Raw genomic sequence first — 13,615 nt, 5'->3', positions numbered from 1 at the left:
TCATGATATATATGTGCTCTCTCACGCCTTTCTCGCTTCAGTTGATGGATAATTCTCTGGCTCCACATACAGTAACTCAACACCTAGCAGCAGGCTCAGAGGAAGCATCTACAGTAATAGCACAACTAAAGGAAATATGTGTCCAGGTCTTAGGAAAGCCTGTATGATGTGTGAAGAAAGGTCGGCATTAAAAGCCAAGGGATCTCAAACTTTACCATGTCACAGACCACCACAGTGTTAAAAAAAACATTTAGATAACCATCATAATTGCACTTAACTCGGTTGAATATAATAAGGTAAAATGCTGCACACCATAAATAGAAATAATAATAGGGGATACAATTACAGGTGCGCTTGGTCCAGGGGAAACCTGTTAGAGATCCAAAGTCTACAGAAAGGAGTGAATCAGGGCTCTACGGTTTTGTTTTAAACTAATTTATTGTGCCCAAAAAGTATATGATGTTTCGACGGATGCAACAGCCTTTATCAAGTGTTAGGCCGTGCGTATAGTGCCCGCGACGTCTCCCAAAAACAAATGCATTGCCGCCGCGTGCGCTTATAGTAAGCGCGACGGCGACAATGTGACGGAGTGATGTCGCGTCCCAAATTTTGGAATATTTGATTTTTCAAAGGCTGTCGCCTAGTGTGACAGCTCCTGAACCGATCAAATGCCAGTACGCCCGCGACGCCACCGCAAAGCGAAATATAACTTTCGCTAGCGGCGATGGGTTACGTCACCCGTCGCATTGCCCGTTGCGGGCACTATATGCGCGGCCTCAGTGTCATGCCACTGACGCTTGATAAAGGCCGTTGCACCGGTCGAAACGTCGTATATTTTTTTGCCAAATACATTTTTTTTTAAATCCGCAGAGCACTGATTAACTTATTTATGAATATAATAAGGTGACATTTGCCCGTCCTAGTCTGTGTCCTCATGACAATGTCAGTGAAAGGATATAAATGGTTTTTAAAGGCACTACAAAAAACACTGCAGCTTTCAAGAACTTATTTGCTTTGACAATATAGATGTATTTGCACCAACAAGTACTCTGGGAGCTATGTATTAAGTGTCGTCATAAGGAATGTTGTCCTCAAACTGATACAGCTAAGCATAAAAAGTTAGTGCGTCTCCCTGCAGCACGATATAAAACGAATTGTTGTGTTTTGCGGTGTGTGCATCAACTTCGTTTTCACAAAGAAAAATATGACGCCAAGGGTGGAGTTAGAGGCGAACTTGTGATGTTGGCTGTAGCGTACATCGCTTAGTTATCTGTTGCATTAAACTTCAAGTACGATCTACATTTGTGCACCATAAATGCGTCAGAATTGTACGTCAAGTTTTTCTAGGCATAATGCAAATGACGCACTATATACAAACAGTAAGAAAACCTGCGCCGAATATAAAAATATGGATACCATCATAGGATGCTGATGATTTTAGGTAAGCAATTTCTTTTTTCTCTCTTAATCCATTTAAATAAAAATAAACAAGTTTGTAAACATAGTCCCCATCATGCATTTTGCATTGCTGTAAATCTGAGGTAAAAAACAACAACCATGTAACCAATTTTTTAAATCATATATCTGCTCATTTGTCATGTGGCAAAAGAGGAGTGTGTGCTCTCATTAAAATGTTAAAGTTAATTAAGGAATGAAAACAGAATAAAATATCCCCATTGCTTTATATTTGTAGACTACTTCCTGACCCAGTTTTGCATGCAATGACTGGTACTGTACATAACACCCTTTGTGTGCGTTACAAAAGAAATATCACATTTTGTAAACTTAAGAAGCACAGTGAGGAAGTTAGTGCCTCTTTTCTATTTGACTAAAGCACAGAGTGCCTTGTTTGGAAGCTACTTTGACAATAATAGGACATATGTAGTATTCAGTGCAGCATTATTTGTACTTAATAAACTTATCCACAAGTCTCCTCTCCAATCTCTGTAACAAGAAAGAGAGAACAGCATGTTTATGTAGTTAGAGGGAGAATATAATGGAGAGAGATATATGTGTGCATATCACACTCATAAACTAATACCATACTACAAATGCACAATATGATGGTGGGCGATTTAATTAAAAAAAATGTTTTTCCTCCAAATCATGATTACTTATAAATAATAAAATGTAAGGGCTATGATAACTACTCAGACGTACTTGAGATTTAGAACGGCCTATCGGGTATTTTAAGATGACCAAGCTTTCCATAATGTCATTGTGTACATAGAATATATATATATACATATATATATATATATATATATGTATATATATATATATATATGTATATATATATATATATATGTATATATATATATATATATATATATATATATATATATAACGGTGGAGGTTTTTTGTCGCCTTTTTCACCCACCATAACTTAAAATGTGTATGTAAACTCACACTGATGAGACCCATTAATGTTGAAACATGTCTGTGAGTGGTTTGACTGGCTTTGCATCTAGTCCCATGCTGTGCTTAAAAGCTTTATGAACAGCCAAGCATTTGCTTATATGGGTTCCATGTAAATGGGTTTCAGGCAAAAGGTGACACAGTGTGCTCATTTGCATGTCATTTCCCAGAATCCCTTGCTGCAGTGGAAGCACTGTATGCTAGGTGATAATGGTTGAAAGGCAGGGTTGCAGAACTGTCTAAGACATGTAAATGTGCTCACAAGTGGTATTCTTTATATCACTTATATAGTTATATATCACTTTATATCATATATATATATATGAGAAAAGAAAAAAGAAGTGTCCCACTAAAAGCACTCAAGCTATATATATATATATATATATATATATATATATATATATATATATATATATATATACACACACACACACACACACACACACACACACACACACACACACAATGTAAGTACGTGTGCATTGTACTTTGTCGGTATACACCAGTCACATTATACTGCTTTAGTTTATGTTTCTCGCCTTTAAAGAGCAACTGTTACATTATTTTAAACCATGACCTAGGATTTAACACATTACTTTAAATCAAGTCACTGTGCTTATAATGAGGAACAGTGTTTCTATTATGCACTGTAACAATCTTTAACAAATAAATGTAAAACTGTTTAGGGGCAATTATGCTCTTTTAAATACAGTATTTACAACGCTTTGCACTAAGTTGAAAATATACTTCATCCATTACTTATCTCAAGGGTTTGTAAGGAAAAGGAGACATGCTAAATATTGTCAGAATATTGGCAACAATCAATATAGATCCAAGTTGCTCTGAAAACTTATTGTGGCTGTGCCAGTGCGTTGATATTTTCACTAAATGCAATATGTTGGATGTTGTGCCAGTTATATTAGTGCTGTCAGTCAGAAGAGAAAAACAATTGAAGATCAAGATTTACAATGACTCATTTACAAAGGTTGCATTCATACTGTATAATGAAAACAACATGAACTTGTTACAAAAAGATTTGCCTATGTAATGAAGCAGACTAGATATGTATGATGATGATGTGTGTTCTCTCCTAAAATCACTGATGGGACCTTCCCCAACAGACCAGGTGAAACTTTGTACATCACATTAGCATTGGTTCTGTATTGTGTCATCCAATTTCACCCAAGAACAGGGGAAGCACATTTCTCTCTCTATATAACAAAGACATATTGTCACTTTGCTACAAATCCTTAATTACAAAAAAAAATAACAGGGGAGGGGGAGGGGGGGGGTTCAACTTCCAGAGTATCCAATGCAAGGGTCTCCAGGAGCTGAGGGTCCCTTTGATCAAGAAAATCCAATTATTTGTGTATATACATTTCCCACATAGTGATTACTTCATTAATTGTCCCCCTTTATCACCTCCCTTCCCACCCCCTGTAATAATCAGTTCTTTTATCCAGACCAACAAACACTCCATAGGAGCTTTGCAGATTCAAAGGCTTTGCTTTCGCTTCTGAAAGAGCCGCTGTTCTTTGATGATTGGGCAGCGGCGGACTTCAAAGGGAGAGATCTGGGCTGTGACTGGCTGGCGGTCCAGCAAAGTCCTTATCAAATTCTTGGAGGTGCTCCCGCTGCAGTCAGTCAAGCGGGCTGCTGGAGGGAGGGAAGGTGGGAGGAGGAGGAGGCTCCATCCACTGAGACCCCAGCAGAAAACAAACACACTGTGTGGGGACTGGAGAGCAGGGCACTGATAAACTGGTCTCCTCCATGCATCTCCACCAGTGCTCTGCAAGTCACCCAGCTTCTGCCCCTGTGTAGGAGCAGCGCCATGGCAGCTGTGGCTGTCCTGAGGAACGACTCTCTCCAGGCATTCCTACAGGTCAGTCCAACTCTTTGATATCATCACAGTTGTTGGGAGTCATGAGTCACATAGTGCTGCTTTAATTTCAAACATAGATCTCAGCCTTCTCTCAATTGAATACTAGATGTTGCACGTTATTGTAGGACCAACATCACAATTGAAAATAATCTTAATAGATGATTTGGGATGTACATGACTTTTCCAGGCCACACAACTCGCTTTTTCAGGGCGTTGATCACACGAAGAAGAGGGTGTTTGAAGGTCTTAAAAGTTTAATCACTTTACATTCATGAATTATTTTTATGTGTCACATATATTGGAAGCAATGTGTTGTTTTCATCCAGGTCATGGTACTGGCATAATCTGAAACTCGTTTCCCAGTGGTAATATCTGAGTGAAAAAAATCATAGATCCCTCCCTGTAAAGAGTTTCAATTCGACTGTAGGTAAAAAAATGGAAAGTGTATCTGAGTCCTGTTGCTGATTGTATTATCAAAATAGGATATTTCATTCAGCGATCTAACTGTATGTATGTGAATGTTCCTTACATAAGATGAACTGTTGCAGTTATGGGAAACTATTTACAAAGTAATTTGGGAGGCATCCCCTAGAAGGACTTATTAATATATTATATATATTGTTGGTAGTTTTCTAACCAGAATTTGTCATCAGAATGACCAGTAACATCGAATACCTTATTTCATGACTTTTGAAGTACTAGCATGAGTATTACTAGTATTGCAACATAAACTCAAATCAGAGGCAACTACTGTATCAAAAACTAGAGAACTTGACATGACAATGCATCTGATTACTTATTGTGAGGATTTTTAGCATAAGAACTGTGAAACGTTTGTTTCATTCAGTCTTGCATATGATACACAATACATATATCATAGTAATGTATGGTAAAACAAAAACAACAAAAAACACCTATCCATGCTTCTCTAGTGTATATAATATGCACAAAACGTTTGCTATTTTTAAGACAGCGGGGCTCAACTCCCCCCCCCCCCCCCCAACAGGTCAGGTTTTCAGGATATCCCAGCTTCAGCACAGATTGCTCAGTCAAACTTAATTTATGAGGGATGGGGGGGGGGGGGCTTGAGGACTGGAGTTGAGCACTCCTGGCTTAAAATATATCTTCACCTCTTCAAAATACTTACAATCTTATGGATTACTATTTTAGAAACGTTTCAGCCTAAGAATTGTACCATACTGAACAGAAGTTTGATATATTAGTATAACACACCTGCACTCCTTTTTACAGGATAGAACTCCCAGTGCCTCCCCAGATGTTGGCAAACACTCTCCATTGGCTCTTCTAGCAGCTACCTGCAGTCGCATTGGCCATCCAGGTGGGGGTCCTACTGACTTCCTTCAGGTTCCCTATGACCCAACAATTGGATCTCCATCCAGGATTTTCCACCCATGGATCAATGAAATGTCAGCACATTCCTCTGGTGGCATTCCAACTCACAACAGCCTTGGATTTAGCACCCCAAAAAATCAACTTTCAGCTCATATCCAGTCTTCCTTTGTCTCTCACGAACTTCCCCTAACCCCCCCAGCTGATTCTTCCTACCCCTATGATTTTTCACCTGTGAAGATGTTACCCTCCCACATGGCTGCCTTCCAATCTTCTAATTGCCAGCCAGCCTATGTGCCTACAGTTCCTTATGCTTCTGCAGCTCCAATCGCTTCTGCTGCTATCCATGGCTTTGTACCTGGTCATTCTAATCTGATACATCAGCAGCCAAGGCAGCTATCTCCCAATCAAGCAGAAGACATCCCGTGGTGGAGCATTCAACAAGCCACTCCAGTGACCCATCCATCTTCTATTGCCCATCCTCATCATCGGTTTCCTTTACAGAGAAGTTTGGTTCTAGCACATTCAGACTTTGCACAGTACCAGACTCAAATCGCAGCCCTTCTGCAAACCAAATCTCCTCTAGCTACAGCTAGGAGATGTAGAAGGTGCAGGTGTCCCAACTGCCAATCATCCAACAGCCCCGATGAGCCTGGCAAGAAAAAACAGCACATCTGCCACATCCCTGGATGTGGAAAAGTATATGGCAAAACTTCTCATCTGAAGGCTCACTTAAGATGGCACTCTGGTGAAAGACCATTCATCTGTAACTGGCTTTTTTGTGGCAAAAGCTTCACCAGATCTGATGAACTACAAAGGCACTTAAGGACTCACACTGGTGAAAAACGGTTTGTCTGTTCACAATGTGGAAAAAGATTCATGAGAAGCGACCATCTGGCCAAACATGTGAAAACTCATCAGAACAAGAAGATAAAAGTGGTGGAGAGGACAGTGAAACAGGAACAAAGCAGAGACCACTAGAGTAATTCCATGCTTGGAAGCCCGATACATCTAACTACAGTGCAATTTACTTGAATGCAGAGAACTTTAATGTGGTACCCTATGATGGCTACTTCCATTGGATTATTGATAACCCTTATAACTTTTACACTGAAACATCACATGCTTTGTGGTAAAGTCCTGCCAAAATACAGATCTTCCCCTTTTTTACTTTGGGATCTCTTCAGTTGATTCATGGCTTTCTTGGAATAACCCTGTATATTTCTGTTAACAGTCTGTAAATAAATGGAGTACAGCAATTCAAAAACTTGAATATAAAATACTATTTTCTGAAGGCTAAAGTTTTATGTGCAGGTTCTTTAATGGCTTTGTTAAACTTCCTTGCCACTTCTGCATGCATTATTCACCCTGTAAAGGGGACTTACAACTATTTAATCATCAAATAAACAAACAATGAAGTCACTTGTTGAGAGGATCACAACTGAGTCGGCTTTGTTTGATTTTCCATGTTTTAAGGTTGTGTATGTGGGGACCCAAAAGCTTTTACTGGTTCATGTTTAGTTGGTCTGGAACAATGCAACAACCTGGTAGCTAGGTATTATATTACCCACACTCGTTTTGAAGTCGTTAATAGAACGTTGTGTGATGAAAGTTAAGGAATCTCACATATGCTTCTTAAGATGCCTTTATTTACATAGGGGTTTCTGTTTCAAATTATAAATATTTTCTATTGAATCTAGTGGGATTTTTCTCTTTGATAAATCTGGAGAACTTTGAAAAATGACTCCCAACGTTTCTTTGATGCCAAAATAGTGCACAAATCAGTAGCAGTACTGCAATGTATTTTAGGGGTTTTTTTAGACTATTTTCTATTATTTTGCCCCTTTTCCCTCTTGTCCATAGCCCCCTATATGATTTTAGAAAAATATATAAGATGATTAATGGCTTAGAAAAGCTACAAGATAACTAATGGCCCAAACTATGTCATTCAAGTAGTTTATGTTTTCGATGGGGTCCTGTTGTATGATAGACTGCAGTTTGTACAACTCGGGCAAAACAATACAAAAGAACTGCACTCCCTTATCAAAGAGAAAAAAACCTTTCATTGAATATCAGCTACTTCTGGTGATTATCTGTTTCACTAATAAATGGCATGATAATTGCTTTGCAAACAAAGGTCAAAACAAGAGGAACAATTTACCTGTGGCTTTGAGAACAGTTACAGATTAAAAAAAAAAAACACTCAAATTGTTTGTGTAACATACCTGTCTGATTTTGATTATTTAAAGGTGTCAAACAACTCTCTTTAAGATATTAAACAAGTCACTGCCCTTCGTTTCATTTCCTCCTATGAGACACTGAGCCATTAAGTGATAAGCAGCTTTCAGTTAAAAATGGAGCAGAAAAAAAACATTTTTTTGTAGCCGAAATGTGCTCAGAATTGTGGGGGTCTATTTTTTAAGTGCTTAGTAGGATCAGTGTAGTTTTAAACCAGTTGCAAAAACACATGTAAGACTCAAAACTAACTAATCAACGTGACCAGCCTCTCATTCCAACATGTTTTAAGTTAATATACATGGAGGGCAGGTTTTTTGTTTGTTTATTTTTTTGCATCTGGGAGACTTTGACCAAGTCATTATTTGAAGAGGCTTTTAAAACCTAGTTGATTAGTACATCTGTTTTTGGAAACGGTTTAATTACATACTTAACTTATACTTCGTGTAATTAGCTGCCTTAAAAAAATGAAATCACCCCATAAATAAAAACATTTATTTGTGTGCTGTAAAAAAAAATCAATGTTTTCCTTTCGTGGAGTCTGCTTAACTCCTGTTTATCAGCTACTTATTTTTTATCTGTTTGATATAATAATGGTTTCATAATTACTTTGCAGAGAAAGAGAAGAATGCAAAAGAAACGAACATGTACCTGTACATTTGAGGACTGACAAACAGTTTTATCACCAAAAAAAGATTAGATGACAACTATAAAAACGATCCTCAGCTTTTGTTTACCATAGAATGATTACAAGTTTACTATAAAAAATGTTTTTAAAAAATCCTACATTTTGCCATTTTTGTATTAAAGATGAAGGTCACCTACATGAAACATAATAAACATGCCATTGGCATTGTTACTGTGTTCCCAGGAGGGACTGTCCCTTGCAATGAGACTGGGAAACACAGCACACTTTCTGTACAGTTGTAGTGTAGATTTAATGTATTGTTACTCAATTAAAACATACCTAGTAAGTACATCACTCACACAGGATGCTGTCATAATTTTAGAACGTTTGCTTGTATATCTTACTTCTGTACATTATATTGTATAGTTTCAGGATATATATTTTTTAATTATGAAAAATCTACCTTTTGACTTGTGTTATACATTTCATGTTGTTCATGACAGTAACATATCAAACTACATACAGTATTTTCATTTAAACAAACAAATGACTACGTTTAGCCATTTGTATCTAAAACAACTTAAAATGGACTTTCATTGTTAAATTCTCTTTGTAGGATAACATAGAACTTTCTAAATTAGCTATTTCTATTTGAAATACCATAAAATTGCATATTTTGGATAATTAATTAAATGCATTCATTTGAAATATATTATATCCAGATTGGTTACAGATCTATCAGATGTTATGGAGTCTGAAATTTGGATATGCAAGCTAACTAAATCTGATTTAATGTAAAAAATGCTTTCTGAATCAGGGTATGATTAAAACATTATGATGTGTTGCTATTTCTTCAAAGACTTATGCTAGCAGATACAATCTGTTTTGGATGAGCAACTTTTTATAGCTTATATTTGTTTTTAGTACAAATGTTATTTATGGCATTGTAAATAATCAAAACGACATTTAGCAGAAATACAAAAAAAAAAGTTTCTGTGCAATTCAGCTACATTGATACTTTTGGTACAATATTAAATCCCTATAAAATAGGATGAAGAAAGCATGCTGAATTAATCTGTGCTCTGACTCAATTACAGTCCAATCCGTATGAAGAAAATAAGAGCCCTAGTAGCAGAAAATAACACTTTAGTGTATTATTACATTTTGTGGTTAGCGTCACATATTTGAAATGTTATGAATGGTGAGACAATAGAAGCTGCCCTATTTGTATCAAAAATAGACAGTCCCAATAAAAACAAAGGGATGTTTTTGCTTTGATTAATATAGTGCTGTTTTGCAGTAACACTTTTTTATTATTATTATTTTATTATTTTTATTCTTCTACCACTTTCCATGAGTTGGGCTATTTATTACGTCTCACAGCTCCAAATCTAGTGCAAACAAACTCCCCAGAAGATGTATCCTAGGAAAAATGGAAAGCAATGGTTGCACAATGAGGGGGAAACATTGGCATTAAAAACAGCAGATTGATCAAATTAAAACATTCCCATAGACCGCTATGGATTTTTGTTTTTGTATGTACATGCGGTCCTCGCTTATCCGACAGAATGCGTCCCGCAAACCGCCGTCGGTTAACGGACCGTCGGATTGCGGGTCCGTGTCAATCGGCAGCGGTGACCGTCGGATAAGCGGCTCCGACGTCGGAATAATGCGTCCGGCGGGCTGCATTTTGCGGTGTCGGATAAGGTATCCATTGGTAAGCGAGGACATCACTGTATAACTTTATTTGTATAGTGCCATGTACAAAGTGCTTCACAGCAGTAATACACGTGACAAAGTAATAGGAGACAATGAGAATAAGCGCTACAGACATAGAAGTAAACATTCGGAAAACGAGTCCCTGTCCCAGTTTTTGTCAAGCTTATGCTTTTTTTTTTTTGCACCAGTTTTGCGGCTAGGAGAGTTTGATAACACGTCCCCTACGCATTTTGAGGCAGCAGTTCGCTTTGTTATGCCTCCCAGCTGTGATGGTATTTATATATGGTAACTTACCACAAAACAGCTTAATAGGTGTTCAGTGGTGTGGGTTTAGTGTTTTTTAGCTTGCCAAGATTTTGAATTTCAAAAGCAAGCATTTCTAAGAGAAGGGCAAACATGAAACAGAAGAAAGGATATTATATTGGCATGCCGACCTAGCAAGTGATAGTCGGATCTGTTTAAAGCAGCAATCCACCCCCCTCCCCCACACCCCAAAAATATTATTAGCTTAAGTGCACCATGGGGTCCCCCGAGAGCTGATCCATGGTCCCCCAATCTCTGGTTTCTGAGATATTTGTAGGATTTTTTTTTCTAACAGTTTTGATGGGGGGGAACCTACAAACATGGCCGTGATATCACAAATAGAAAGTCATAATGTCATGTCATGATGACGTGGCGACTTTCTGTTGGCAGCCAAGCCCTGAGTCCACTGCCATTTTGTGTCCACCGGGCAAGTATTCTAACCTGGTGGAGAAAGCTGTTTTGCAATCAGGAACCCCCAGTTCAAATATGGCACAGTAATAAAAGAATTGAAAGCAGGCAAGACTGCTGCTTTAAAAGAGTGGTCTTTGGTTATGGAAATTAATGGGTAATTCATCAAAACAGCACTTGCAGTTAGCATTAGTCAGTTATGAGCCAGTCCTTGGTAAATTATTGACAGTCTCATATACCGTAGAAGGCAAAAAACAATGAAGTCTGTACCAACACTATTGGGGCCTATTTACTAAAGTTTCCCGAGTGCAAAAGAATTGCACCAAATTTATAGAAGGAAAAAATCCCATTACTTTCAAGGGGATGTATTTTCTTTGGTAAATATGGCACTGCTGTATGCCTTAGGAGGGGTTTCTCAGTTTTTCTGCTTGGAGATTTTAGTAAATATTATTATTATTGTTTATTTGTAAAGTCCCAACATATTCCCGCAGTGCGGCACAATGGGCTACAGAGTTATGTATATTGCAAAAACATAAACAGTTACATACAGGTGAGGACAAACATGCACAAACAGATACAAAGAGGTAATGAGGGCCCTGCGCTTGTGAGCTAACACTCTAGAGGGAATGATGACACTGTTGAAACAAGAAGTGACGTTGGCTGCTTATTGTAGGATAAGGTGTGGCTCAAGTTGGAATATGGCTCAGTATGATAGCTGAAGCAATTAAGGTTTTGGGGTGCAGATGTTGCATAAGGTGCACATTGGTCCAGCCACATAGCTGTTCCCTATGGCGTTGAACCTGACCCCTACAGGTATACCCTTCTAGTTTCATTTTTTTTTTAATTGACTTTCTGGGTGCCCTGTGTTTAGTTTATCATCCTGGTGATAAATTGAAGAAGCTTGATAAGTTTGCACTTTTTTTTTTAGACCTGGCGGTACAAAGTACTTGCTGATTACTTACCTATAGGTAAGAGTTTATTTGCTCTTAATTGTTGCATTGGGAGACAATCTCCAAAAAGCAGGTGATTTGCTTCCAGTTAAGATATCCTTGGCTCATGTGGGGTGTTACTTGTCAAAGTCTTCCAACTGCAAACCTGGGGCAAAGAAACTGTACCAGATTTATGATGGAAAACATTCATATTCAAACTGATGGGGTTTTCTTAAATAATAAATCTTGATCAGTATGTTTGCACCCGTTTTGCCCTGGATTTGTGTCTAAATGACAGGAAACCCTGTAGTAATTTGCACTGGGAACATATTGACAACATTTCAAGCATTTGAGGCATTTGCTCCACTTTTTAGTCAGGTGCCAAGACAAAGGGGGCTGCCTCTCTGAAACAATGTGCCCCTATTATGTTTGTTATATTTGTATTTATATTTATTTATACAAATGTTTTACCAGGAAGTAATACATTGAGAGTTACCTCTAATTTTCAAGTATGTCCTGGGCACAGAGTTATAACGATACATGGTTACATTAAAAGAACTGAGGTTATACAGTCAATTCACAGATATTTCATGGACAGATAGAGTTGGAAAATTGGGTACAGGGAATAATAGAGCTGGCGAGTTTCAGATTGAAAAAGAGAAGCTTTAACATCACCAAACTTCAGCAAACAACTCGCACCCTATGGCTGCCTTTTTGTTGCGCCAAAGGCTGTCTGCCTTTGGGGTGATGTAGATGTACACTGAAGGGGTTCAGGATGAATGCAGTGAATTCAAAGTCCTTTGTCCTCTTGGCTCATTAACATTCCAGTGGGTGGGGTTAACGTTCCACATAGTACAAGCAAATGTTAACCCTTATTACTCTGGTTCTTTTCAGACGGGAGCATCTCTTGGGTAGCCACATCAGGCATCTGCTTTTGGGGTGACGCAGATGTACAATGAAGGGTAGATTGAACGCAGCTATGAATTGTAAGTCTCCATGTCCTCATATAATATGCCTTAGTTTGTCCTTTTTTTCTTTGTTGCCATATTATGGGCTAATTATGTAAGTGCAGACTTTGCATTTTGCTTTGCCATTATTTAAAGAAAATACATTTTTTTAAGTATCAATCACTGAGAGTTAATCGATAACTTCTGCCACTGCCATCTATTCCTAATATTTCTATGAGACTGCAACTTTAATGCCAAAACGCATAGGGCCTGATTTTCTTAGGGCCATCAGGTGCCAATTTGTAAATATGGCCTTTAGTGCTTTTCAAGATAACGTTGGATATGTACATGATACACTTTCACTCACTAATTAATCTGTAGATGTACACTTTTTCAGGACTTCTTACTGTAAGTCACTTTTTATTAAAAGATTTATACCAAAAATCTAAAAAGGAAATATGGGACAAAGTGTCATTTGAGTTGCTGTCCAGCAATAAAAAACGCACAATCAGTACGTATATTTATAATGATAGCAAACAGATCTGGTTTAAAAGGGGCCTTCGTCTTTCTGTTCATAACATAAATATAACACAAACCTTTCATATACAGGCTTTCCCCTTTAATATTTTAAAGTAGCAATTCATGCGCTTTTTAAAAATGATTATTATTTTTTAAACATACGATTGAAACAGGGGGTCGCGGGAGCTGAACCCCATTTATTTCAACTCTGGGGACCCCCGGCTTCCCGAGATACTTACCTCCATAGGGGGTGCTGGTATCTCAGCAAAGTTTAAAG

General features: G+C 37.9%; 1 protein-coding gene across 1 annotated transcript; it reads left to right on the top strand.

Moving 5' to 3' along the window:
• The first annotated feature begins 3,704 nt into the window (after positions 1-3,704).
• SP5 (Sp5 transcription factor) lies at positions 3,705-7,206 on the top strand. Its single transcript, XM_075606788.1, has 2 exons — positions 3,705-4,300; positions 5,552-7,206. Exons 1-2 carry the CDS (start codon positions 4,250-4,252, stop codon positions 6,629-6,631), a joined length of 1,131 nt encoding a protein of 376 aa, XP_075462903.1. The 5' UTR covers positions 3,705-4,249; the 3' UTR covers positions 6,632-7,206.
• The last annotated feature ends 6,409 nt before the right edge of the window (positions 7,207-13,615 follow it).

The sequence above is a fragment of the Ascaphus truei genome, chromosome 7 (genome assembly GCF_040206685.1).
Source record: "Ascaphus truei isolate aAscTru1 chromosome 7, aAscTru1.hap1, whole genome shotgun sequence".
In the NCBI taxonomy this organism is placed as follows: domain Eukaryota; kingdom Metazoa; phylum Chordata; class Amphibia; order Anura; family Ascaphidae; genus Ascaphus; species Ascaphus truei.
Note: the sequence above shows the minus strand (reverse complement) of the source record. Positions and strands in the feature narration are given on the sequence as shown.